At 49.0% G+C, this 27,823-nt stretch overlaps 1 protein-coding gene across 2 annotated transcripts in view; it reads right to left on the reverse strand.

Moving 5' to 3' along the window:
* Window positions 1-8,151: 8,151 nt before the first annotated feature.
* Window positions 8,152-27,823, reverse strand: part of ST8SIA2 (ST8 alpha-N-acetyl-neuraminide alpha-2,8-sialyltransferase 2) — a 30,878-nt gene continuing 11,206 nt past the window's right edge. The window contains exons 2-6 of one of the 2 annotated variants that reach the window (XM_086620367.1): window positions 23,559-23,621; window positions 21,453-21,581; window positions 20,661-20,918; window positions 17,863-18,156; window positions 8,152-8,437 (exon numbers count right to left, since the gene is read on the reverse strand). In XM_086620367.1, coding sequence (XP_086476493.1) covers window positions 8,152-8,437; window positions 17,863-18,156; window positions 20,661-20,918; window positions 21,453-21,581; window positions 23,559-23,621 — 1,030 coding nt within the window. The remainder of the gene's footprint in view (window positions 8,438-17,862; window positions 18,157-20,660; window positions 20,919-21,452; window positions 21,582-23,558; window positions 23,622-27,823) is intronic. The other variant, XM_086620368.1, reaches the window with a different exon arrangement.

Consider the following 27,823-nt stretch of genomic DNA (forward strand, 5'->3'; position numbering starts at 1 on the left):
ATTTCCCCAAACCACAGAGCTAACAGGCATGGTAATTAATTCTTCTACTGGAGAGAGGTTTTTTTCTGCTATGAACTCTCCCAGGGGCTGACACAATAGCCAGTCTCCTTGGCGGTCATCCCACAGCTTTAATCATGTGTCCCACACAATTCTGCAAAAAAATTCAGGAGAAATTTTTCCAGCGTGGTGCCCGAAATGGAGCTGCCGAGGTCCATCCTTTGAAACAGAGATGTGACCTTCTGAAGCGGTGGAAGAGATTGTGGTGTCGCTGGGCTCTGTGGAAGCCGTCTCTTGACTTCAGTGAGGTCAGGATGTGTCCCACCACATGCTGGCTTCTCAGTACAAGGAACAGCATTGTGTGCTAAGATCTGGAGCCTTTTGGGGCTCATTGGTTGTTTTAAAGAAAAGAAAACACCCAAGTCCAGGTCTTGTGCTTAATATAAAGCCTGTAGGAGCAAAGTTCATTTTTCGCAGAGTTGTCTCAGTTATGGAAGAACTTCAAGAATCCTTTCTCCAGCTTCCTTGAATTCGTCATTGAAAGTTTTCTGATTTACACTTGCAAACCTCTTTAAATCTGATCACAGATGGAGCATAAATGCCATGTTATTGAAGTTGAAGGACACAGCTTACTTTCTGGGGAATAATACATTGCAGTAAGCTGATATGGAATAACTAGGACGATTTTTGTTTTGTTTTCTTTCAACCATGTTTCCTTCAAAGCTTCCATCCAGAACACAACATTCACCCACCCCCGTAACTAATTCATTATTTTACGGCAAGTAAAATCAAACAGGAGACAAATGACTGTTGTTTAGTGCCATTAGTTTCAATGGCTTTACACAATATTTGAGTCATTGGCTTGCCTCTTGCTTTGGAGGAATCCCAAATCTGGATGAATCTAAGCGCATTATAAACCATCCATGGGGCCAGGCCAGGCCTGCCTAACAGATGGAGGTCCATATGCTTTGGCTCTGCACCCATATGGAACACTAATATGCAGTCCAGGAATAGAGCATGCCTCTTCTCCTCTTTTCTAGCGATCTGGAATCTAAAGTCGTTTTCAAACACGAGCCGAGTTAAGCAAGTTCATCTGGAATGCGTGCAGCAAGACTCCGCAAGACTGATGGTCCAAGCATAATATTTTCCTTGCTCTGTGGTTCCTGCTGAAGCCTGAATTGCAACATTTTCTAGAAAGCAGCGTGTCAGGCTTTCCAGAGTGCTAGTTAAAAAACCCATTACGTTCCTACAGTGTGCTTTAACCTTTGCTGCCTGGGTCGTGCGAGAACACGGAGTGCTTCACTGGCCCTCGCTGGAGGAATTTCTCCAGGCAACCAAACCAGCAAATAGCTGCGGATATTTCACAACGCCTGGGAGGTTTCGTTTGCTGGAGGCACAGGATTAGTATCAGATGGCCTGCCACCATTTCAACACAGAGGAACTTAGCTTTTATTGCTGGCCGCGCTCCTTTGGCAGCGCCGGCAGGTTCGCTCTGGCCAGGCACTTTGCGGGGGGAACAACACCCGCAGCTGCTCTTCGGCGTTCAAGGGCACTGTTTGTCCTGGTGCCTAATCCTTGCTCAAACTCTGGTGTTTTTCTCATCGATACGACGCAACAGAATCGGCTCAGCCCTGTTTTGAGCACGTGGGCAGTAATTTCAGTGCCTGCACTGCGCAGTCTTAAAGGAGGTTGGTATCTCCTTTAAAACAGCATCTCTCCGGCCATCTCTGGGGTATGCAGGGCTGGGATGAGCATCTTCCTCCTGCCCTCTGCCTTTTTTAGGCAGTTGGAGATAGCTGCTGCTGGCTGGGTGCTGAGGATTCCTATGCTCACCAAGAGGGAGATATTTCCACCCACGCTGTTACTTTATGTTTATTCTCAAGCTCATGCACAAAGTCCTGACAGCATCATGGTGGGGAGAGTTGGTGGGTGCTGAGTGTGATTCTTGTAGAAGTGCTTGTAGATTTGCTTGGTGAGGACGTTAAGCAGCTAAGTGCATCTGCCTTCAGCTGGATTGTGAACGTAATTGACATGGGACGGCTTCGCTCCTGCATGGGGCTAGGTTTGATGGAGCTGAACAGGAGTTATTTCCAGCTGGAAAAGGAGCTTATTGACGAACGCCTTCATGTTGCTAGCACTGAGAGAGAAGTCCATCTTCTTGAGAGGACGATGATTTTTTCGGTTATCACTCAAGCCTCTGTTCAAGGTCTTTCTTCGCATACGTGGGTGACATGCAACTGTCTGGGGACAGGGAGAAATAAGACATGTAGTCCATTCCCCACTGGTGCTGACCTCTCCAGTTTAGAGCGTAAGCCAGGAGTGCTGCAGTATCCACGGTGAGGAGATGACCCAGCATGGAGCTTGGACATGAGACATCCCATGATGGGGAGGAGACTTGCCAGCTCGTGGGTGCTCAGTTGTTTTCACAGGGAAAAATAAGATTCATCAGAGGTGAAGAAAAGGAAAGCTTGAAAGAGTTTGATGTGGTCAAAAGGAGGATTCCAAAGTGAAATTCTGCTCTCTGCTGCCAAGGGTAATAAAGTAACATTTGGAGATGAAAATAGGTGTTAATAAACCATTTGTAAATGTGAGAAACTTAACAAGGAAAGCAACCAAAACACTGACAGAGACGAAAAATGTGCGGTTTAACAAAGCATTACACTGAAGACAATGGTTATATGCCTCCTGATGTGGAGGGACACTCTGGAGCAAACCACTTCCTTGCTACTCCCTGTGGGTCTCTCAAAGCTTTAAGCTTTAATTTCCATAGTTTCAAGGCTCTCTAGCATGAAATTGCATCATTTAAATTTTTAAAAGGAATGGTGGTCAAAAAGTAACATCTATATATCAAGATCTGTAGACGGTGCAAGATTTTTGAGAATATTTCGCACAAAATTAAAAACGAATTCATATTGGGATCAGCTGAAACCATTCACGCCATTTAAGCGAGACTGACTGAAGTCCACAGCATTCAGTGTTAATCCCAAGCAGCATCCAAAATGGAATGTAAAAACAAAACCAATTTTCATCACACCTTCGAAACAAAATGTTGTGTCTTCTCAGTTTGCAAGACTGGTGTATCAAAAAAAAAAAAAGAATAACAGAACATTAGAACATTTAGTCGTTTCTTAGCACTAAAAAAAACCCTTCGGGCAGCTTGAAAAAAAGTTCTAAAAAAACTGTAATGTGATTCGCAATGACTATTTGCACTCTGTTCACTAATTACCTGGGCTGTGACTGAAGCAGAGGGCTGGTTATTGACCCTGCCCCGAGCCCTGGCTGGTGCAGCGTTCAGGGGAAGGTGACCGTCCCTCCTCCATCCCTCTCGTTCGGCGGCAGGGAGGGATGTCGTGCCTCTGCCAGCCCTGCCCGGGCGAGGGGCTGGGGAGTGTGGGAGGCAGCCGGGGTCCCACGCCGCAGCTCAGGAGTCGCTCAGCTCACCCAAGTCAGCTTTCAATAAGGCAGAGCAGGCATTAGTTATAAAGGATCGTGGCAGCACGGAGCCTGCTGACTCCACAGCTTGAGTAGAGGAGCTGTACTTGCCAGTGCAAGATATGGGCACGATCTTGGGTCCCAAACATAAGAAGGACATGGAGGTGGTTGGAGTGAGTCCAGAGGAGGCCACGAAGACGATCCAACGGCTGAAGCACCTCTGCTATGAAGACAGGCTGAGAGGGTTGGGCTTGTTCAGCCTGGGGAAGAGAAGGCTCTGGGGAGACCTTCTAGCAGCCTTCTAGTACCTAAAGGGGCTACAAGAAAGCTGGAGAGGGACTTTCTACAAGGGCGTGTAGGGGGTAGTGGATTTAAACTGAAAAGGGGGAGATTTAGATTAGATATAAGAAAGAAAGTTTTTACAATGAGGGTGGTGAAACGCTGGAGCAGGAACTGCCTAGAGAAGTTGTAGATGCCCCATCCCTGGAAGTGTTCAAGGCCAGGTTGGATGAGGCTTTGAGCAACCTGATCCAGTGGAAGGTGTCCCTGCCCATGGCAGGGGGGTTGGAACTCGATGATCTTTAAGATCCCTTCCAACACAAACCATTCTGTGATTCTATGGTCTCTCCCAGCAGAGCAACAACCACATCACATACACTTTTATAGGAAGAACAATAGTGCTGTGCTAGTGCAGCCCTCCTCTGCACGGCTCTGCAGCACACGCACAGAGTGACAAGAGCCAAACTCAACTTCTTGTCTGAAGGATCCATGTTCAGCCTGGACGGGTCTGTAATGGCAGGTTCAGTCCTCAAGCTTTTTTCAACAGAGATGAAAGAAATCAAAGGGGGAGGAAAACAGGAGTGAGCGCATGCTCGCCGGGATGCTCAGCAGCGTCGGAGGGTGCGGTGAGGTTTCATGGCTGGGCTTGCTCTTGGCCCAGAGACACAAAGAAGTCTGTGGCGGATCTGAAGACTGGGACGTAACCAAGCGAACCATGGTTAAAAAGAAAAGCAATTCAGGCAGCTGGGCTTCTGGTTGTTGCATGGCTGAGCAGGCAAGACCAGACCCTTATCCTCAAGCTGTTGTAAGGGGAAAATGCACCAGAGGCACACAGCGAGGAAAAGGGTATGGGGTTTGGCCAGAAGCACCCATTAAACTATTGCCCCAAATAGACAAACTGAGAAAACCAGCCCCAAACTCTGGACTTAGCTGGGTGGAGGCTCAAGCTTACCTCTCTTTTACAAATTCAAGTAGCTTGTTACCATCCAAAGGCCTTTTGGCACAAACGTGTCTAACCCACGAGAGGGGAGAGCTCCCCATCCCAGAGCCACCAGCATCACCAGCTTGGGCTGGCCTTGCTGCTGGGAGGAGGACGGGACCGAGCACGTTTGAGGCAGTTAAGTACATTCACGGTGCAACACATGCACCTGCATCCCTGCCTGAATAGCATTGATACTCTTTTTTTTGTTTGTTTCACTCTTGACAACAGAAGAGCCTTAATTGGCCATGAAGAAATTCATCAAGCAGCAGCCTGGTGCGGCTGTCGGGTCCCCAAAGCATCTGGCAGCTGCATTGCCGCAGCTCCGCCGCTGCTCGATGGCTGGCGGCTGCCCCCAAAATAGCCCAAACAGCATCCACCGACTGCAGCCACCACCACTCCCTTGTGCAGAGCAGAAGGTGAATCCGAAGCTCTGCTCCTGCTGCTCATGAACAGCACATGGGCTTCACAGCTTGACGAATTGCAGGGACCGGGACTTGGTGGAATCATCCCAGCTACTTGCTGGAAACAAAGATGATAAAGCACGTTTCCAACACAGTCTTCAGCTTGCCAACAAGTGCAGGAGATGATGGAGAGCCTTGACCGTGCCCTGGGAACCACCTCAAAGTGGCACCATTCTGAGGAGCTGCTCGGAGAACCAGAGCAGAGGACTTGACAGTGCCCACTAAAGCAAGGGGAGATTTCTAGATGGTTTTTTCGTACATAGAAACTCAGCAGGGACCAACTCGCATGGCAGCGAGGTGAAACGGGAGCTCAGCCATTGATTTCAATAGCTGCAGGGTCTTGCTCTTAGTTTAATGTATTTTTAAAAAGGGGTGAGCAGAACCCATTCTGGGAATAGAAACATCACCAGCAATTTCATCCTCCTGAATAATTTGCCCATAACTTGCCTGTGCTTTGATTCAGAAGCTGCTCTTCAAGGGCACCAGAAATCCCTTCTCCCATCCTCTTTTCAGCCCCCAGTACACCTCCGCCATGCTGCTGTTAGATTCAGCTCAGTAATCCCTGTAGGCGCAGTGAGGACATCCTGGTGGCTTCCGATGTCCCTGTGCCCCTGACACTCACCCCAGATGGGCAAGTAAACCCAGCCTTCCCCTCTCCTCCACTGGCAAAGAAGCTTACAGGGTCTCCCTGTTTAATTGGCACGGCATTTTATGGTCTTGCCCTTCTTCTCACCCTTCTGGTCAATGGAAATAAATAAAAAACAAACCTCCCGCACATTTATTTCATTTTTTGTATTTTTATTTAAAAAGAAGGTTTGCTAACAGCAATCAGTACCGTGGCCCAGGCCCCTCAATACAACAGCTGGCTTTAACAGTCCCTGCAGCTTCATCCCTAGACTGTCCCTCCTCCGCGCCGGGAACAAACCAGGGAATTATCCGGCTTTAACAACCACTCCTGAATCGCGGGAAGCTCCTTGGGATTGCAGACTTCATCCATCTTGCAGTTTTACTCTCTGTCTCCTCCTGTCTCAGGAAACCCCAACAGCTTAAGCTGAGGTTCACAGCCAGGTTTAGCTTTATCGTGCAACTAAACCCAAGTAAAAATAATAAAAAAAAAATAATAAAAAAAAGGCAGGTTTTAAAAAAATACATAAAAGAAATAATTTTCTGGAGTTGGAAAGAAACATCCCTTTGGTGCCAGATTAGCACACGTTTATCCGCTATAATGTTGCTTATACCTTAATCTTAGGCATCTTCATCTGACACTAATTAGCAGGCTGGAGTCTCCTATGGTACAGTAGCTTCTACATCCCAAAACATGAAAGTGAGCTCTTCCTTTCACCACTTGAAGCACTCAGTTTTTAAAGAGACAATGTCAAGTATTTCAGCCCCCAACTGTACACTTTTTAACTTAAAAAAGACAGCAGGAGGAGGAGGCACAAAGGTGATGATACCCAGCCACGAAAGCACTGTGGCGCGTGGCCAAGGCTTGTCTCTGTAGTGTTATTTGCTCTCCCACAAATCAAACCAAACTGCACTCACTGAACCCCGGACTCACGCGCATTTCGGCACCGAGCGCTAATTAGGAGACAAATAGCTACAGAAGCAGAAAATTAAACAGACCAATCCAGTTGCTTCCCTCAAAAAAAACCCAAAACTTAGAGAAAAGCAAACGTGGTTATAAAAACTTCTTTGTATTTTGGGTTCTCTCTGACAAAAAAACCAACAAAAAGATCATTTCTTTGACGTTCATCACTAAACAATCATTCCACCAAGATCGATCTGACACCCGATTTAACTGGTCAGAGCCAGAGCTAATCGGAGCTTGGAAGCAAGGAGAGAGCAGGACTTCAGGAATACAGCACTGTATGCTGGTTCTTTGCGGAGAAAGTGAAAATAAATTATTTAGACTTGACAAAGTCCCTTGAAGTCCTGCAGTCTTTCTGCTTGGCTGGGTCTCAGGCCTATCACCAATATTTCAGCGGTTATTTTTGGAGGGGGAGAGGAGGCAGGCTGCTCAGCAGGTAGCGTTGGGAATTAAGAGCTGGATGTGCTTATGGTTTTCACGAGCCCCAACAGACGTTGAGTGTCTTCGACTGTGGCACGGTAAGACCCTTAATACTAGTGGTGCTGGTTCGCAGCAGCAAACCTCTTCCTTGCCACGTTCCAGCATCTTTGCTCCTTTCTAAATTGCTCCTTAGGAAAGGAAAATACATGCTCAGCATCCTCCTCACTGTCTGCCCAGCTCAATGCCGATGCGCCCCTTTCTCTGGAGACCCTCGCATCTCCTCTCTGAGCAAATGTCACCGGGATCAGCTTAGCACAGCTCCCCACTGCCTCCTGGAGATCCAGCTGCAGCCCAGGAGGCTTCTCCCTCTCCTCTCTGAAGGCTGCGCTCAGGTCAGTGGTCCATGTTTTGAATGGATCTGTGTGCGACTCGGCCGGGCACCAGTCCCTGCTGGGCAGGAGACAGGTCCTGCTCGGTGCCACGGGCAGTCCCTCGGCTGTGAGAGCCGCCAACAAACCTTCCCTGCCCACCCCACTCCCTGCCCCTTCCCCTCCCCGCCACGAGCACGGGGCCAAGGACGTGCCTTGCTGCAGAGCACTGGCATCCTTGGCCAAACAAACTAACTACCAACCTCAGACCAGTCACGACGAACGGCTTAACGTTTACCCATCACCTAACATACCCTCAAAAACCAAGGCCACCTTCACACCCTTCGGATGTAGGTCAAACACCCCTCCGAGCCCAGCAAGCCCACGGCAAGGGGTCTTGCCCGGGCCAGTCACGCCAGATGCTCCCGCATCTCTCCTGCTCCTTCCTTGGTGAACACCAAACAGTTATAATACTCAGGTCAATATATATAGGTACCACGTATATATATTTGTGTCGCTGTTCTGCGCATTAACAAAGACAACCAACCCCACCAGGCACCACTCGTCCTTTCCGCCCCCTCCCCTTCCTCCCGTGGCTGTGCAGGAACGCGGCCGGGGACCACCCTACGTGGCCCCATCGCACTCCCCCACAGTCAGCTTCAAGGCTCCTTGCTGGTGCAGCGTCTTTAAGGCTTTGAACTCCAAGGGCATGGTGTGCGGGCTGGCCTGCGAGGTGTAGCCGTACTTCAGGCTGTCGTAGTAGTGGTACTTGACCGGGTTCTGGTTCTGGTCCAGGGGAAAGGGCCAGAAGCCGTAGAGATAGATCTGGTTGCAGAATCGAGTGGCTAAGGTGTACATGAGGAGGCCGGTGGTGGGTCGCTTGATGTGCACTTTGTTCGTTAGCCAGTACCTGCAAAGGGAGAGCAGAGGAAAGACAGTTATTCCCCCGCACACGAAGCTCGTGCATTGCACGTTTTCTCCCTCCATGAGACATATTGGTAATTCAAAGCAAGAGGTTTCTGACTAGCAGAAGAGTTCTCCATGCCAAGAAAAAGCCTCTCTAGAGATCGCTTCATGAATAAGCATCCTCCTGCTCTCTGTCTGGCGGTTACATCACACTTGTTGCTATGGCATTGAAGCATCTCATGCCTCGGCAATCTTTTATGAAAAACAAATCACTTGCAACGGTGGCCTTCGCTACTTCAGCCTACAATTATCCTCCAATCAACCCAGGAGATCAATACCACAGACCAAACCATCCACGTGTCAAGCAGACTCCAGCAACCCCTCGAAGCAGACATGCTCTCACACACAGAAGCTGACGATTTGCACTGACGAATGAAGGTTTTTACTCCGACAGTAAACACAACAGGGCTGTAAAAACATTTGCCTTGGAATAAAGGGTCACCGGGCTGAAAGAGCTAAAACGTGCTGCTGGGTTCCCGTTACACCCAGCAATTGCTACTGTGGTCCTGGACCAAAATACACCACCACGCTCTGCAACATCAGTCCACGAGATATGCAACATGGCATATTGCAATACATAATATCCGATACGAGGTCAGCTGTGCTCACTGCTGAAAAATATGTTAGTTTTTACGAGGGACGGCAAAAAGAAGAGGGGAAGGAGATACCCTGCAGCAACGCACGAGTAGAAACAGTATCAGCAGTCGTATTTCGGCTGCCCATAAAAGTTCCTGCAGCATCAACGTCCTGTAAGAAGACGTTTAGGATCCTGAGCCGCGTCCTGCTGTCGCACGCGGAGCCACGGGAAGTGTCTGGCTCGTCATCAGCACTTTCTGCCGGGCTCCTGAGGGTCTGGTGCTCAGACAGCAGGAACCCTCGGGAGACCTGAGCCTTAATCCCACAAATTAGCTTTTCACAAAAGCCATTAAAATTTAGCAACCAAGGCACAAAACGTACTTGCTTGTCCTCAGCCAGATAAGAGAAAAAATTGACTTTTCTGGTGAATCAAATTTTGGAAGCAGAGTGATCGCCTCAGCGTGTGCAGGAAGGACATGGCAGGACTTCTTGGGGTCCCACACCCCAAAGGTGTCCAAGCATCTGCAGCTTTAGCAAAGGATGAGTACGATGTTTTGGGAAGGAGGTCCTCTTTGCCCGACTCATCTTGGCATCCAGCATGAAAAGGAGCAAGAAACTGGAAGGAAAGCTGAGGGGAGCCAGTATCTCAGAGGCACAGCATCAGCATTTTCTGGGCTTGCTTGTGCCTACGGATTGCTCTGTGGGGACACAGCAAAGCTCGCTGCGGTGCCGAGGCAATCTTCTCCCACAGGTGGCCATAAACCAGCCTCCTTCATGAGTTTACGGGGAAGCACATTAGACACCTGGTGTGCGGAGAGAATTGGGAGATTATCACAACCATTTAACTCTGTGAATTAGGGTATCCTCGTGCAGCAGGGAAGCTACCTGGGAAGAACACAACCACATCAACCAGTTGGCTTTGGGGGAAGTCAACTGTCGGGGTTTGTCCTGCAGCTGTTTTAGCTTTAAAACTCTCTTTTTATCAGTTTACCAGCTTGAGCACAGAAAGATACTGGAGACCTCATGCCTGCCCAAAATATTAACTTTCGGGTTTTGTTGAGAGGCTGTAAAAACTCTATGAACATCCAACAGCCTTGACAGCATGATGGTTGCACACAGGTACAGGGCATTCACCACCAATGTTTTGAGTGTATTAATGATGACAAAAACGACCCGGGTCAAACACAGAGGTGCCCTACAGAAGCACACCGTCCTCAGCAACCCAGCACACACCAACAGCCCCACCAAGACCAACAAGAGTGTGCAACCAGGACCCAAAAGTCACTCTACCAAAACCAACCCAGCGTGTCCACCTCAGCACAGGCAGCTCGTGAGCACTCGCTCAATATTATCGGGGTAAAAAACACAGACCATCCAGTTTCTTATAACAAAAATTAAAATCCTGGCTCTTTATCCGTATTTCCTTCTATTGCGGGTACAACACTGGGGAAAAGAGAAGGATGAAAAAACCTCGCTCCTACAGCATCATAAATTCTTGCTGCTGGATGCAGCTTTGGGAGGGAGTGATGGACTCCAGGCTGTCCCAGCACACCCACACAGATGACATACTTAGTATATAACGCCCAAACCATAACACAGGCCATGCCACAGCACTTGCAATTTTTGTCCTGGACAGTGAAGGTGGGAAATCCTCCAGTGAGGTCTGGGGAATACTTTTTAATGACTGGTTTGTGATGGGAGTGTGGGAGCTATGCAGGAAGATCTCCCTCTTATCTCTCCCACCACTGGCCAACTGAGACAGTGGCCACATTCCTGGTGCACAAGAGAACAGCTGGGGATGGAAATAAAACCTAATTAATTCCGTAAATCCAAATGAGGTTGTCTGGGTGCACATGGGATGCTGTGTCAACAGCACACCTTTAATATGTGAGGTCCGGGATTTTAATTAGGAGGAAAGATAATCTTGAAGCAGGCAGTAATTATTTTTCAAATTGGCTACACCAATCACCATAACTATTAACTGCAACATTTTATGAAAAGAGACAGCAATTAAAATAGAAGAGCAAAGAGCAGTCCTGAAACCCAATACCTTCTTTCTCAGAGCCGTTCTCACAGCGTGGACCTCCTTCAAAAGCCAGTGCTGTGTCGTTTCTGTAAATGAGCCCTCAGGGGTGTAGGCAGCTACAGAGAGAGGCTTGTGCCTGAGCAGGATCCAGCTATGAACAGGAACCGTGATGCTGTCAGGCAAAAGTCATCTGAGACAGCTCTTGTTTCGGATCATGATAGTGACAGATGGAAAACGCCATCAGATCTTCAAGGCCATCTTTTGTAAGGATGCAGACACAAGCCCTAGCACCTATTTGAACTAATATTGATGGTAGCCAAGGACAGAGGCTTCAAGAAGAGCAGCTCAGAGAGTTTCGTGCTGGGTGGTAGGTGGTTCTGGCTGCTGCTCAGCAACATCAATTTCCCAAAAGGTTTTCAAGAAATTTAAGAAGTCCGTGGAGCAGAACTGAAGAGCACTGCCACCGGCTGCCTACAACTCCTGCGAGGGGCTGCACTGCAACCGCAGGGAAAGCTACCACTCTATTGGGACCTTAAAGCTCAGTGGGAATCCTTCAGGAGTCCAAACGTTCTGAAACCACCCATAGGAAGCTGCCAAGGAAGGTGACAGCCTCCACGTCACACATCTGGAGCACGCACCTCACTGCCCCAACGGCACTCATCCTCCCCCAGCATCACCGAGTCTGGGGAGCAGAGCCTGGACTTGATTGAGGCTGAGACACTGGGTGCAAAACCTCCTTGTCGCCAGTGTTTGAGGACCACCAGCGAGGGCAGGGTCCTGCTTCGTGTTTACCCATCACCTCCTGATGTGTCTGAGAAAACCCAAAGGCAACTTGGACCCTCCAGGCAAGGGTTAACCTGCAGGATAAAAGGAACAGAAAATCCATCGCCTTGATGAAATGAATAAAAGAAACCCAGGTCAATGAAGAAATCAAGTTTCAGCAGTATCAGCTGCATTATTTAGTGATACAAATCGGAATAGCTGAAATAATGCAATTTCAGAGCTTTTTAAAACAGCTTATTCATAAAAGTGTGATACGAACACAAGCTGCTGTGGAGGTGCTAGTCCTTGACTGCCAGAAGCATATTATCAGTCTGCCACACACATCCTGCTCCCATTAATACTCACGAAAAACCAGCTACAGATAATCACAGTGAGTGCCCCACCGGTGCTCCGAGGGCAGGACCCGCTGGTGCTGGCAGGGCACAGCACATATACTCATCTGCTGGGTGGATGCAGATGAAGTGCTGGAGCCCATCCAGCTATCCCCTATCCAGCTTCTCCCAGCCCTTTTCTGTCCATGTATCCAATCTCCTCTGTCACCTTCACCAAAATAACTGAGAGCCATGTACGGTGCTGAGATCTGTGCTGGATGGGTGGGAATGGGCAGGTCCCCACCCAGATTCCTGCTAACACAGGCTCCAAAAGCTGGACTGGAGTCAGAGCTGGGCTTTATCCCCATGCTGGGCAAAGCCCAAACACCAAATCAAGCCTCTATATCCCGGCTGGATCTGTACCACGTGGCTTGGATCTGGTTTTAGTGACTTGGCACAAGCCAGTCACTAAATCAATGCTGAGTCATAGAATCATAGAATGACTCAGGGATAAATAACTCTTTTCCTCCTCTAGGTCTTGAGATCTGCAGTGTCCTTTCAAACACGCATGGTTCTCAACACCTGCAAGTTAAACCATTTCCAAACAGACAGAAGAAGAGGAAAGTAACTGGGAAGAGGATGATCTTACTTCTTTCCCCTTTCCTTCCTACAACCCTCCCATTCCTCTGACAAAGAAAAGCCGAAATCATCTTCCTGATCGACGGGAACAAATTAACTGTCTCGGCGTCCCAGTGCAGACACACCGCAGCTCTGACACAACACACCTCATTTTCTCACATGTAGAAGGGGTGAGAATAATTGCTCACACAGGATTTATTTACGGGATATCAACTGATCTAATGCACCCGTGGTTTTACGAGGAGTTTGTAGTCCTCCACATCCTACCCTAGTCACACACTTGCCAACAGCAATTTTTCTTTCTACACGCTTTGGTCATCTTCATCTCCATCCCTCACTGGAGTGCAGGACTACTGTCCTGCTGTGGGACCAGAGAGGAAAGCCTTTGGGGCACGAGTGTCCAGGGCAGACATTTCAGAGGAGACCCTGCAAGCATGAAGTACCATAAAGGCAGGAAGCACAAAGGAGCTGGTTTAGAAACCCCACAAGCAAGTGACACTGGCTCACCGACAGCAGAACTGATCTCCAGACACAGAGTGAGAAAAGAAGCGCTGGAGAGCTGCGAAAAGGAAAAGCAGCCACTCAGGTTTGATGTGTCAGAGGAAAGGGGAGCCCGTGGAGGGATGCAACAGAGCGGGGTGATGCGATCAAAGCAACAGGTTAGGAGAATAACCTGCACACGTGTCCTGCATGGCTACATGCGAGACAAGGCTGTAGGAAAGGACGTGCCACACTCAGGACACAAGGTGAGGAGGGACCAGTGGGAGGTTTCCACCATGGCTGACGGATGAGAAAGGCAGCGGCCGAGCAGACTGCCCTCAAAAATCAGCACAGGCTTAGATGTTGTTTGGGTGTGAGGACCCAGGGAGACTTCTGAGACAAAGATGAATTCACTTCAAGTCCCACCAGGCTGTGCTTCTGAGGCCGCGTGGCAGAGCTGCGCTGTGAAAGCTCCAAACCCTGAGCAAGGCGATGGCTGTCGCAAAGAGCACACGCAAACTGTCACAGCCATTTGGATGTTACACCTAACGGGAGACCTAGCCAAGGACCTGCAGGATTTATTGATTTTAAATTTTTTTTTCTTTCAAGAAGCTCTTTAACAAAACCTTCTGGGATTAGAATTGGTTACCGCCAAGAGACCCTTGTGATGGATACACAGTGAGAAATGCTCAGCTAGATTATACAAGACAAACTGAAACGCGTCCACGAATTCTCCGCGAGGAGCAATAGTCAAACCTACAGACACAATTATTTTCCCCCGCTCCCTGCATTTCATGTTATTTCTCTAACAAAAGCTGCTTGGCAATAAGGATTACAAGGCATTTTGGAGACGCTAACAGATGACTTATAAGGGGCTCGCTTGCTTCCCAGCCAGGAGACAAGCACTACACTCGCCAGATGAACTGCTCAGGAGACATTTTATAGAATCGCTCCGAAGTGAGTCACGCACCCCCGAAACGCATGGCACCGTCCCCGTCCCCGCGAGCTGGCTCCCTGCCACGGCACAGCTTTCCTCCTCAGCCTTAGGTAGCGACTCGGCTTCCTTCTGAGCTCCTCCAGCGAAATGCTGATGGTTCTCCTCCCTCCCGGTGTGGAAATGGGGAGTTTAACCATGCAAGGAGAGCCTTCGCCTTATTGCACAGATTATCCAGAATCAGCGACACAAAAAGCTATCGGCAAACATTTAAGGCACCCTCACAGCTAGGAAGGTGATGCCTCAAATGATGCTGTTAAGGACGACAAAACCAAACGCTTTTCACTTATCTCAGCAACGCACACTCTACAAATGTCCCAAATGCAGGGAAAATTATAGCAAAAAATGCTCGATTGCCACTGAAATGTATTCTGGTCTGGGGGAAAGCAGAGCAGGACGATAAATACTGTGGTTCAAGGAGGAGTCAAGAACTCACAAATGTATTTTGCTGGAAGCGAAGGAAGAAGAGAAAAGGCAAAGCTTTTGTAGCCGAATTGAAGTTGGCTGAAATAATGTTAGTCTTTGCAGAAAGTGCTATTCCTTGACAAAAATAAAATACATATAAGAGTGTCTTGGCTGAAAGACTTTCCCCATTTCTTTGTGATTTCCAAATCAACTTATGATAGATTATAAAGGGTAGCTTTATCCAGCAAAGGAGAAGACAGGACATCTCTGCAGATGCAGCCCACTGACTGTAGCACAGAAGAATGTTCTGTGGGGCTTTGCAGATTAGTGATTCTCTGCTGCATGCCACAAAAGGTATTTTTTTGACAAATCTTAGATCTGCCAAAGAAAAGGGTAACACTATGAACTGGCATGTTCCTCACAGAGAGCTGGAGAGACAGAGGAAGTCGTTGGAGACCATATCCCTGTAATAGCAAGGAGCTCAGAAGCAAAAATATAGACTGATCATAGGAATTAGATAGTATCACAGAAGATGAATAAGGAAACTCCTAGGGATTCTGGTCAGCTTGACCTAAGGAAAGACTCCTTCTTCATCCCAAACTACATCACACCAATTAACCTGAGCAGATGGTCAAGACAACCCTGTAGGTACCTGAGAGACTTCCTATACAACACCAAGAGCATCAGCACACCCCTCCTCCCTCGGCTGTGGCCAGTTCATTCAATACTGCCTCAGTCACTCCCAAATCCATCCAAGTTCAAACCTGAGGAGGCTGCACTGAGGAAAGGGTTAACACTGACTCCAGCCTTCCCCTAGACCATCACAGCCCTTTGCCCCCAGTCCTGGGTGGTCGGTCTGCACAGCTCCTGGGCCAGCCCACAACACACTGAGTAGGCATCGATGTGCTCCCATCAGTTCTGACTTCCTGAAGAGGCTGCAGTTTTAATTATATTAATCATTACTTAGTAAGCATCCTTGTTTTCCTGGTGATCAGTGTGAGAGCAGGAGGGCAGGTCAGGCAGCAGCTCCCTTGGCTTGGAGGGCAACCCCTGACAAGGATCAGCACTGACTTCTGCGGTTATAATTGAATTAGTGCTGCCCCAGTGCAGCCATGACCCACCTTTCTACTGCCCCACAGCACGGTGACCGGCCCAAATGGCACAACTGAGATCTCAGCTGTAGCTCAGACCGGGTACTTAGAGCCTGTCATCAGCATCAGCCAGCGCCCGACCACGCGCTGGTACTATATCCATCCCACACACACCACACCGGCCACTCGCTTGCTGGTCTGACTGACTGCAGCCCTCTGAGCCCCAGCAGGTTTTCAGAAGCCCGAACCCACGTTCCTTGCACGTGACCCCATTAAAACCCATGAGGACACTAACGGGTGCAAAAGGAAAACACAACCCTCGGGCTTGTCCCAAAATCCCTGCATCCCACTGCCCTGTGGGAGATGCGCAGGGACACCCGTGTGCCAGCCAGCCTGGCTGGACCGCAGGGCTGCAGTACAGGAGGGCCAGGAAGGTGCCATGAGTTGGAAGATAAGCTCAGCAGCAGAGCTTATCGGGGCGTCCTCCTCTTCTCCTGCAGGAAAGCAATGCCCAGCCCTTGCCAATCCCTCCGCAAAGCTTCCTATGGGAAGTTTCTGGCACCGGGAATGGTTGCCAGCACAGGATTAGCAGCCTGTTGATTTAAAGGGCTTATTACAGGAGCTTAATTCTATTTTGACAGATGAAAGTAAGTCAATTACAGCTAGAAATAGTTTCGAATTTGGGCTGTGGGTTTGGTTTTTTTCTTCCCCTCCCCTCCCTTTCCGTGAGTTACAGTATCATTTCCCTTCCTTTTGTTAACTCAAAGCCAGTTTTTTCTGTGGGATGTCTCCTCCAGCCCAGGGAAGCCTCAAACACAGGCACTGGGGGCAGACGTGGTTCTTCTCGCCCATTATTGCTGCCTGTGATGTACTGCGGCACCAGAACCTCCCCTCTTCCAGCTCGTCTGGGTTGCTTGTGGAGCCACCCTTCACACATCTCTCCCCAGAGCATCCCCCTAAGGCTTGCTCCTGTGGGGAAAGACCCCAAAATCTGTCCGGTGCCCACCCCATGCACTGACCTGAGCTGGGACAGAGCAACACCCAGCATGGACCAACTGCCCAGAGAGCTCAGGCTCAGAGGTGTGCCAGGGAAGAAGTGCTCAAAGCGATCAAGAAACCTTACTGCTGAGGTTTAGATGTGGGAGCACCAGCAGCTACATGAGTGGATTCCCATCCCAGATGATCAACTGGGTCTACTCAGGATCAGAGAGGGCAACCACTGCCACTAAGCCATCTCCAGCATAAGCCACCACATGCCTGGACTCCCTTAATGCCTAATGAATCATGACTCTCCCCAGAGAAATAGAGCAAGAAGGCAAGAGCCTACCCCATCCCCAACCTACTTACAAAGAAGTCACACCCTTGGAACTCTCTTATAACTTCCTCATCCCCACCACACCTGTGTCTCTCACATGCCTGAAGTTGCAATAAGGGAGCAAAAAGACCCCTTCTTTCCCTCCTTCCTTCTCAATAAATCCATTCACCACCACCCTGCCCTATTTACCTGACCATCATGACCAGACCATGTCAGTCCCTTCCCTGGGCTGGTCATTTAAGATGACCAGTGCAATTAGTACCATTACAGGAGCATCCAGGCTACTCATGAACAGCATCGGTCCTCTGCCACCACCGAGCCCGTCCAGGCTGCCATGAGCTCCCTGACTTGAGGAGCTGCATGAGATTTGCACGTGTCGCTCGAGCACAAGGTGAAAAACCTTGTCACTAGCTCAGCAAATCGCAACACACACACACGTTTCTCCAAGGAAAGCCCTAACTGTAAGTTAGGGAGTTATCATGATGACACCCAAAGTGCTGGAAGTCTTAGATTCACTATATTGCATGGCTAAAAGACCTCACACTCAAAGAGCAGAGCATGGAGCTCCTGCCTGCAAGGTGGTCTCCATTTCTCATCTAGGGACCAGCCACTGCCCATGGAGTCCTCCTCACAGTCTGCAGAAAGAAACAGCTGGTGCCGTTTGCCTCCAGCACAAACCCATGGATTGCTCTCTAGCTCAGGAGAAGCTCATGAGATCCTGGCTCCAAGCACACCAGAAACGCTCTCACCCTCGAACAGCGTGCAGCAGGCGCAGCGAGGGGTAGGCAGTCCTGACGTTGATGTGATGCTTCAGGATGAGCTCGTTCACCCACTCCACTCGCTCCTTGCCCCCCTTGGCCATGAATGCTGGGATCCAGAGGATGCTGCCGTTGAGGCTGTGGAGGCGTTGCAGCAGCTTCTCCCTCCAAGTCTCGTTCACCAGGTCCTCGAAGGCCCGTTGGATGACTGAGGGGTTCATAGTCACCAGGTCTGTCTTCATGCCCACGTCCTGCGAGTACTCTTGAACAGGGGCCAGATTGCACCTGCGAATGGAAACACCGAACAGCCCCTTACAACGGACATGAGAGAGGTCAGTGACAAGCACGAGGGTGTTTGATGCCCACAGCCGAGGCCAGTGACAGATGTGCCCGTTCACCCTCGCTTTTGGGAAGAGGAGGAGGAGGGAGAATGAGTCTCTGCAATAAATCAGAGAGGCTCTGATCTGGTAATGATGAGCCATCTTAATATCAGGTCCTCGTTCCTCAACATGCTGGCATGTGTGCATGTATTCCTCTGGGGCAACGCTAATACCAGACATAACTGTGGTGTCTGGTGGGTGGGTTTGTATGGATCGGTATCTCTTCTGCTGCAGTTCAAAAATAACACGTAGCAACAAACCTTCCATCTTTGCTGCCACGGCAGATTTGAAACGAAACAGCCTTTCCCACGCAAGGAAAGTGCTCGCCTCTTAATTCTAGTCCTGCTGGGGTAATATTATCCCAAGTCCCTTTTCTCCTCCTAGTGAGTCTCTGCTAACAGCAGAGCCGGTGGCAGCGGCAGCAATAATGACACCAGTGGGCACTGGATGCTAGGACATGGTCTCCATGGGGTTTGGCTGTCTGGGGGCTGTGACTTTCAAAAAAAGTCTCCTCTGTAGTATTAACTGGTGTCTCCTCTCGGGCTGTGCTCCCATGCCACAACCTCCTGTGTCACACCAGGGATGAGGGGCTGTGGGATAAACTGCCAACAAACCCCCTCGTTATATGGTGGTCTCTCATAGCTCCTTGAGGAAGGATCCATGGCCGTTAAGCCGTGGCCATGCCATGCATATGGTGCTGGGTACATGGCACCTGGGACCAGCTGATGGAAGGATGCAGAGATGCTCCGCCAGCATGGCGAAAACCAGAGGGTACCCACATGTTAATACACTGCATGCTCTCCTGCAGCGTTTTACGGTGAAGTTACAGTATTTAACGAGCAGGAATTGCATCCTAACCATCTGCCTTGATAATCAGCCATTACTACTGTTTTCCCGACTTTACAGATGGGGAAACTAAGGGAATGGTGTAAAGAAAATCCAGCTGCTGGCACGCAGGGCCCTCCTGATCCACTCACTGAAAATAAACATTGGATCTGAGGAGCAAAGCTTTATCCTAGGCACAGAGCCCATCGCTGGCCATCACCAATCCCGCTGAAAAGGCTGCCAGGAAGGAGCAAACCTTCCTCAGGAAGATGCAGGTTCAAGTGGTGGCTCAGACAGCCTACGGCAGGAAGAGCACATCCATGCCAGACCTGCACTAGCATTCACGGCTGGGGAGAATTTGCTCAAAATCCCAGTCCTTACACCCAGAAAAGGTTTTCTCCTGCAACTTTGCTGTCTGACAAAGTCCTGCCCTAAACTTTGCCAGAACTGCAATAAGGAATTTGTCCCTTTGCTCACGCTGGTTACACTTAAGGATGCGAACGATAACGCCCCGTCCCCTGTGGGCAGGACAGAGCTGCGAGCAGCCAGGCAAGGCTGGAGCAGCCGGCTGGAGCTGGGGGCAGAGGTGACATTATCCTCGTTGCCACGTCAAGCTGGGGACCGCCTCTGTGAGCTGCTGATGGATTGGCCTGTCTTCGTAATAGACTCGCCAGAACGCAAATGTCTGCACATACATAAATCATCAGCGGTCTCCTGCGGCCCCTCAGCTAAGAGGTGCACACGGTGTCAGGACAGGCGTGCTCCTCCTCTCCACTTCAAGCATCTTCCGTAGTGGATTCAGTGTGCCTTGCAGTGGGGGGTCAGGATCTGCTGCTGCAGGTCCATGGGGCAGTGCAGCTGCAGGGACATCAGTGCTGGGCACGGAGCAGTCACAGGGGAGCGTTATAGAATCATAGACTCATGGAATGGTTTGGGTTGGAAGGGACCTTAAAGATCATCTACTTGCAACCCTCCTGCCATGGGCAGGGACACCTTCCACTAGATAACGTTGCTGAAAGCCTCATACAGCCTGGCCTGGAACACTTCTAGGGATGAGGCATCCACAACTTCTCTAGGCAACCTGTTCCAGTGCCTCACCATCCTCAGAGGGAAGAATTTCTTCCTTAGATCTAATTGATATCTGCCCTCTTTCAGTTTAAAGCCATTTCCCTTTGTCCTATCCCTACACGTCCTTGTAAAAAGTCTCTCTCCAGCTTTCCTGTAGGCCCTTTTAGATACTGGAAGGCTGCTAGAAGGTCTCCCTGGTGCTGATGTTATCCCTCTCCCCCTTCAAATCTAGTTTAAAGCCCTGTCAACGAGCCCCACTAGCTGATGTGCAAAGACCTTCATCCCCCTTTGAGAAAGGTGAACCCCATCTGGTGCCAGCAAGCCTGGTGGCACGTAGGCCAATTTATTATCGAAAAACCCAAAATTGTGGTGGTGACACCAATCACAGAGCCATATATTAATAGACTCGGTGTGTCTGTTTCTTCCAATGTCACTGCCCGCAACTGGAAGGAGAGAGGAAAAAAAATCCCTGAGCAGGGACGTGCACGAGCGTGGTGCCAGGACATGGGCCCCCACCTTATCACGAAGCTGTGCGCGTCGATCTCGGGGCCGCAGCCGCTGCTGAGCAGGACCCCCGAGTTGCCCACGATGGCACAGGTGGGGAACTGCTTGCCCTTGAGGGGCGAGGTGCGGGGCAGCAGCTCGTACAGGTTCTGCGAGACGTTCATGGTGCTGTCCCTGTCAAAGACGTAGTGGATGATGTCCCCCGGCTTCAGCGTCCCCTTCAGCACCGAAATGTCCTTCTCCGCATCTAGGAACTTCAGGATGTGCTTCCTGAAGACAGAGAAGAAAACAGCCTCATCACATGAGGTACAGAGATAACTTAAGTCATATGTAAGATGAACTCTTGCCTTCTGCCTGCCCTCGCCCCGTGGCCAGTCCCAGCCGACTGATGCTCTCCAGGAACAGCTTTCAAACGGATATCTCCATCTTAACGCCTGCTCCTTCTCCACCCATCCCTTCCCAGGGCAGGCTAGCACGGCCAGCCCATCACTAGTGGGAGGTCCCTGCATCTACCCTGGGTAGACACTCTCCTTCCCCCCTCCATGACCCACCGCCAGCACACACTAGTTCCACTTGGCCCGGAAAATGGGGGCTCAAGTGCTCCTCATTTCGTCATTTCAAAGCCAGCTGGTTCAGCTGGGAATTCATTTCCAAGCGATCGCTTACAGATATGAAGCCTAGCTCAGCAGGAGATAAGCCTTTTATTTCTTCCTCGACTTCTTTAGATGATATACAGAGGCAATTTGCCAGCTTGCACTGGAGAGGACCAAATCCGTCTCTTGTCCTATAGGTAATTACTAGTACCTGATCTTCAAAGAGAGTGTCTGGTTGTGTCTCCATTTGGATGAGGCTGGTTTAATGTTGTGCTTAATGCTTTCATTACTTCTGTCAACAACAGCTGGAGACGAGGAGTCATTTATTACTACTTCAGCTCTAGAGAAATGAAAGACAGGGAGAGGGAGAGAGATGGGATCCGTTAGCATCCCAATGGCACTTCTAATCACCGTCTTCGGCTCTGGCTGCTGGAATTCAAACTTCATCAGAAAAGCAAAATTGTAGTTATTAGCTAAACAAGAAGTGAAAGCCTGTTTGTACTCTGCTGCGCTCAAGCAGACAGACACAAATCCTTAAATACCTGCTTGCTTACACGAACAGAGACTTACGGGCAGGCACAGCTCTACGGACAAGACGACCTCACATACCCAGGTGTTGAAAGGCATGCACACGAAAAGACAAGCAGGCTCTGCAAAGACAAGCTGGCGGATGGACACTTGCAGACAAGACACCCCAGAGCCCCAGGGAGCCCCCAAAATTCATCAAGTGGTTCCTACGCTGGCAGCCGAGGTTGCTGCCCTGCTGCCTCGTGGTCACAATGTGAGCATCCCAAAGCGGAGCCAGCTCAGCTCCTGCAGCAGGTTAAAACCCTCTGCTGAGAAGTGCAACTTCCACTTCACCCAAAGGAGAAATGAATTTAGCTGAGCTGCTGGGGGCTGCTCGTGAGATCGGGCTACGAGCATCCCATATCGAACAGGGAGAGGCTGGCTCCCTGGTAACTTTTCCCCCTGTTAGAAGAGAGCATGAGGATTTTGGCATCCGTATCGCCTGCTCCGGACCCAGAAATGAGCAACAGCCAGATGCTGCCGTTTGGAGATGATCACTGGGAGACCTCACCTTTTAATCCCTGCTCTAAGCAGCAAACCAGCCCCAGCACCACAGTGCCATTTACACCAAATGGCACGAGTTACGGGAGCCTCTGAAGATCTGATTCCAGCCCGCCGCCCTCCAAAGAGAACACCCCAGCATCTCATCAAGAAGCTGCACATGTGTCTGCAGCCCTGAAAAAAAACCTTCACACTTCAGAGCGCTCTGAAAAATACCCAGCCAAAGCACTCGCTATCAGATAAAGGGAATCTCTCTCTCCAGTGCAAAGGGTTTTTTCCAGCTGGAAAATGGTTTGTAAATAAATACATTTAGAAAAAGCGTGTAAAGCCCAAGGAGGGAGAAGAGTGAGCGATGGGGCAGAGCTGGCAGCCCAGGCTCATGGACGACATCCAGCTCCCAGGAGCACCTCTCCAGGGTAGGGAAGGAGCTCCTGAGGACATGCTAGGTAATGTTGCAGAAAGGCAAGGAAATGCGTTTAGAAACGCTGGCTGCCAATGACCTTGTGCGTGTTCGTATGGTACTTTTCCAGCGGCTGCCAGGTGAGGCCGTGGGATTTGTTCGCATCTTGCATTTTGCCATATCACCTCGTGTCTTGCGAAGCTTACTTATAAGGTGTCAAAAATCATAAAGCGAACAGGGTAAAGACATCTTGGGAATAGCTACGATTTCTTTTGGTTTTGTCCATTTTCTGTGTTTTGATCATTTGTGATGACATCACCACAGAATGACATTACCCCTCCTTTCTCACGTGGTGCCACTAAGCTTTGCGACCGTGTCACTTGGTAAGGCTGGGATGACATGAAATTATTGCAAAAATAACACAGAGAGACACTGAACGAATGAAGCTGCGATGCCATGAAATGACTCTGCGATGGAGCGACGTTGCTGAAGCGCGTTATGACAAAACCGAATGAAGTTCTGACATCAAAGACTGCGATTGCTCTTCTAACAGCACGTAGTAAAACTACGAAAACGGCAACTCTATCACTGACTTATTTTCACAATAAGTAACTCTCCCTTGCTCATTCCCTCAATCACCACAACTTGCAGATCCTTGGTTATTTGCAAATGATTATTGCACTGGGCTGGGGGAAGGAGGGGGAGAAACGATTAAGAAAATGCAAAGCAGAAGTGAAAAGAAACAGATACATTTGCTAAATAAGAACAGCACTATCCAGCGAAGAGGAGAAGCAGATTAATAGCTGCCTTACAGCAAAAACAAATGAACACAAAATCTAATTTACAAACCTATTAGATTTGCTATGTAAGCTGTTCACAGCTGATCTGATTGTACCTCTGCCTCCAGAACTCCTGCAAGACAAAGGAAATGCATTATTTATAAACCCAGCTCCTCTTTGCCAAGCATTGTTCAACAGTCAAGAGATCCTGTTCCGACGGGCTCCGAATGGAGACGCTGACGCGCCATTTGCATCCCACCCCATCCTGAAAGGAGATGTCCTAATGCTTGTGAAAGGCTTTCCGCATCCAGTGTCGTTACTGTCCTACTGCGACCGCAAAATCATTCCGGCAAAAAAGCTCCTAACCAACCCAATTAATAACACCTGAGCATCTAACCAGCCATCGAAGACATCTGGTCTCTGTCGTCAAAGCAGCATGCAGCCTACAGGTTGCATTAAATACATCTCTACATTTTTTTTTCAGGAGTCAGGTGTTAGCAGTGCATAGAGAAGGTCTCCTCCATCTCCAGGTTGCCAAGGCACTTCCCCTTCTTCTCAGCTGGGGACCGAGACGGATGATCTGGACTGGATACTCACCACTGTTTTCATCTTGGGCTTTCAGTTCAGACCACCCAAGATCGCTATTTTAACCAGACTGAGCCACCACCTCATCCTCACAGTGCACCTTCTCCCAGTGACCTAGGCCAGACTCAGGGCCCCATTCCAGCCCCCTCTGATCCCATGAGTGCCCTGAAGCTCCTTGTCCCCATCTTTGGTATAACCTGGGCTGAAGGTACGAGGCCAACTCACTGCAGTCACTCGTGTGCTGGAGCCGAGACCTCAAGTGACAGCCTTGTCACCCCCATGGCCTGACATCACTGTGCAAGGACGGGTGCCAGACCTGCCTGAGCAAGACCTGTGGAAATGGAGAGCCAAAGTTTCCAGCACCAGGCACTACAATGATGCTATAATGAAGAAGAGGTGGGACCAAGCCCCTTCAGAAATCAACGCCACTCACACAACCCATCAATCCCCAGTTAAAAACAAAGACATACAAGTATTGGTCTACATCTAATTGGCTGCAGAGCCCTTTCCTGCTATCGCTTGCTGTTTTCAAAGGGGTAAGAACCAGTCGCCCACTTTGTGATGCTCAGTGGGAGCTGGACTCCAAGTCAGACACACTTTAACTGCCACGTGCTCACTGCTCTGTTTTATTGTTTCCATTGCACAGGTATCATCCAAATGAACATGCTCATAACAGGAACCAAATTCTCTTCCAGCAGAAATACTGTTACCTGGAAATATATACTCTAATGAAAATGTATCTCAGGAGCACCAATTTCTACTGGTCCTAAAAAAATCCCAAATGCATTAGACATAAATGAAAAAGAAATAGAGTGCATGAACATTGGGTGCCATCAAAAAAGATTTTCAGACTTGCAGTATGTGATGTAAATCCCTTCGTTAGGCTGAGCACAGCCCTCAGCACCGCGTAACATCAAACCCTGGGAAATGCCATGATGGTTGTCCCTTTCCTCCCTCCTGCCAGACACCATCTACAGCCAAGTCAGAGCGATGCCTGCCCTGATACTCTCATCTTTCCTTTGACAAACCTGAGAGTCAGCGAGCCGTTTCATTTTTTGGTGCATCAAGGGAACAGCAGGACTAGCTTATTCCTAGAGCCTACTGGCATTTAACAAGGCTCCACTTTAATGGGGTTCACCACAGGGTGTGGGAGCAGACTGGATTAGTGTGCAAACCACGCACCCTTTCAGAGACGTCTCCTCTGAAGAAGCCTTCCAAATGGGATTCACACTCCTTCACACTTGCTCCAAGACAGATAGGGACTGGATTAAGGGCTTACAAAAAGAAATGCCACTCCCTGAGTAAGTGCTGGTTCACAATCTTTCAGAAAGGGAAAAAAAAAAAAATCCCAGAAATTAGCAAGTGGAGAAGACTTATCAGCTCCCACCTCATCCATGTTTTGCATCTACAGCAGTGCTGATCCAAAGCATCACAACGTATTATTCAAATACATTTATCCACTCTAGCTTTATATGCCCCCAGCGACAGGTCTGCGCGTGTCTTCTGAAATCAAGGCAGGCGTCAGGGCTGGAGATGCTGGACGTGAGGAAAACAAGTCGAGAGCACATCTCCCAGCCCACTCTGTGCACAGGGTGGTGGGGAAGAAGGTTGGCTGCCCGGATCCCCCACTGAGCAGCCCCGCAAGGGCTGTTTCATGGGTTATTTTTTCTCATGTGAAATCCAAAATGTTTCAAAATATTGTCATGCAAACAGAGCATGAAGTGTTCTGCTGCCATATATAAACATGATGGGGGTGGCTCATCGGTGGAAGAGAGAGAAGGGCTCTGCTAGCTGTCTTACCGTGACTTGCTTCACAGCACTGGGCTTTGCTGGCTGCAGCCACCACTGCAGGGCAGCATCTGGCCCAGCACCACCCAGGATGCTCTTGGTGGACACCCAAGATGCTGGCAGAGGCACTGCTCCCTATACGAGGCTTGGTCTCTCTCTCTGAGCCATGAAGATTGCCTGAAGCTGGGACATGATACTTGGCTGAAGGTCTCCGCTGGTTCAGCGAATCCTAAAATGCTGCTGTGACTTCAAAACCATTGGCCTTTTGGCCCTTTGTGTCCTACACTGCAACTGCTGGACATCTTCCCTACAATCTCCTTTTGTACAGTTGACGACAACATGCGCTGTGAATACGATGCCATGGGGTGTATTGCCCTGTTCAGCCATCCTGCTCAGGTCAGCTCACTGTCGGGCACCAGCAAGGCACACCTCCTGCTCAAAACACCCGTAGTTTAGCCAAGTGTGGTATTTTCCAAGGTCTGCCATACTCCGTTACCAACACAGGCAAGCCAGTATCACTGCACTGCTTCACTTCCCCCACCTGGGAAGAGGAAAACATTAAGAAATGGAAGGCATTAATTAAAAGGCACACTTTTTTTAGAAAAAAAAAAAAAGAAAAAAAAAGTCGGCCCATTTGATTATACCTTGCTGACCTGGAGTTTCAAATCACCTGGCTTCGAAAGGCAAAGACCAGCCTCGATTAAAATTGCACAGATAGGCATTGATTTTGAAAAGCTTTCTAGTGCTACACCGTGTTTAGATTGAATTGCTTTATTAATCTAGCTGTTATCAGTTTGATTGTATGGCCAGCTCCACAAAGTACCAACCTGCTTCCTAATCCTATTATTTACAAAACGCTCTTCTTTTGACTTCTGTTGGGATGTTTTTCAGTGATAAGTCACATCTATATGTGCTAATGCCATATTACTGGCTTATGCCATCCTTTCTCATTTTTGCTTTGAGTTTTCAAGCTGAATTTCCACTATCTAAGATATTATATAGGTCAAAACATTCTGTGCTCAGATGTAAAGTGACACTGATTCATATATCAGAGGATGGGAAAGAAAAATTGTCTTATGGTTCAGGTCCAGATTTTCTTGGATGAATAACTTCCAACAAATCAGGTATGTGAAGACTTTTCTATTCACCCACTATGAATGGGCTGTTTTGGGTTTTTGCATTCCTTTTCATAGTTTCCCACTTTTTAAATGATTCTCTTAATTGTTGCTAGGTATGGTTTGGTCTTGCTCGGAGCAATTTTGATACATGAAATCAAAGCCGCTTTGACTGAACAAGTAGGTCACACAGCCTCTTTGGGCGAGCGGATCCCTAAGAGCAGGCTTTACGCATCCATGTTCTCAGGCTTACAAATTAAAAAATGTCTTTTCCATGGATATTTTACAGTGCCTACCTCCAAATCTTGCTTCCCCCCCAGCAGAGACCACACATGGGAAGTGGGTATGAGAAGCATGAACCTGCCAGAAATTCCAGCCGTACCAAATCACCTGTTTAGCCACATTTGTGGAGCCCGTTCCTGGTGGAACAAAACCTCTGCTTCTTCCTGACCTTGGACAACCCAAGTCCTCGTCTTCTCCCTTCTCCACATAAAAGAGAGATAATAACATCTCTGTAACCCTTTGGGGGATTGTTAAACAGAATTTATTCATCTGAATTCCTCAGAAAGAGAGTTCAGAGTGCCACAATTTTTATCCGAGCAGTTCAAATGATTAACACCTACTAATTAAGTTTTCACAACCTGCTTTTGCGTTAGGTGCGTTTTATGATCCTCGTTTTATGGGTGGGACAGCGGAGGTGAAGTGACTTGGCTTGTACCACCAAAAATGATTGTCCCACAAGTCAGGACAGGAGCAGGCACTATGGCCTTACAGCAGACCTGTCCTCTCGAAAATGCTGCTCTTCATTTGCTGAGAGCCAGTACGGCTCTTGCTGTATGAGAGGGTA

The sequence above is a fragment of the Tauraco erythrolophus genome, chromosome 14, assembly GCF_009769465.1.
Source record: "Tauraco erythrolophus isolate bTauEry1 chromosome 14, bTauEry1.pri, whole genome shotgun sequence".
NCBI classification, from domain to species: Eukaryota; Metazoa; Chordata; class Aves; order Musophagiformes; family Musophagidae; genus Tauraco; species Tauraco erythrolophus.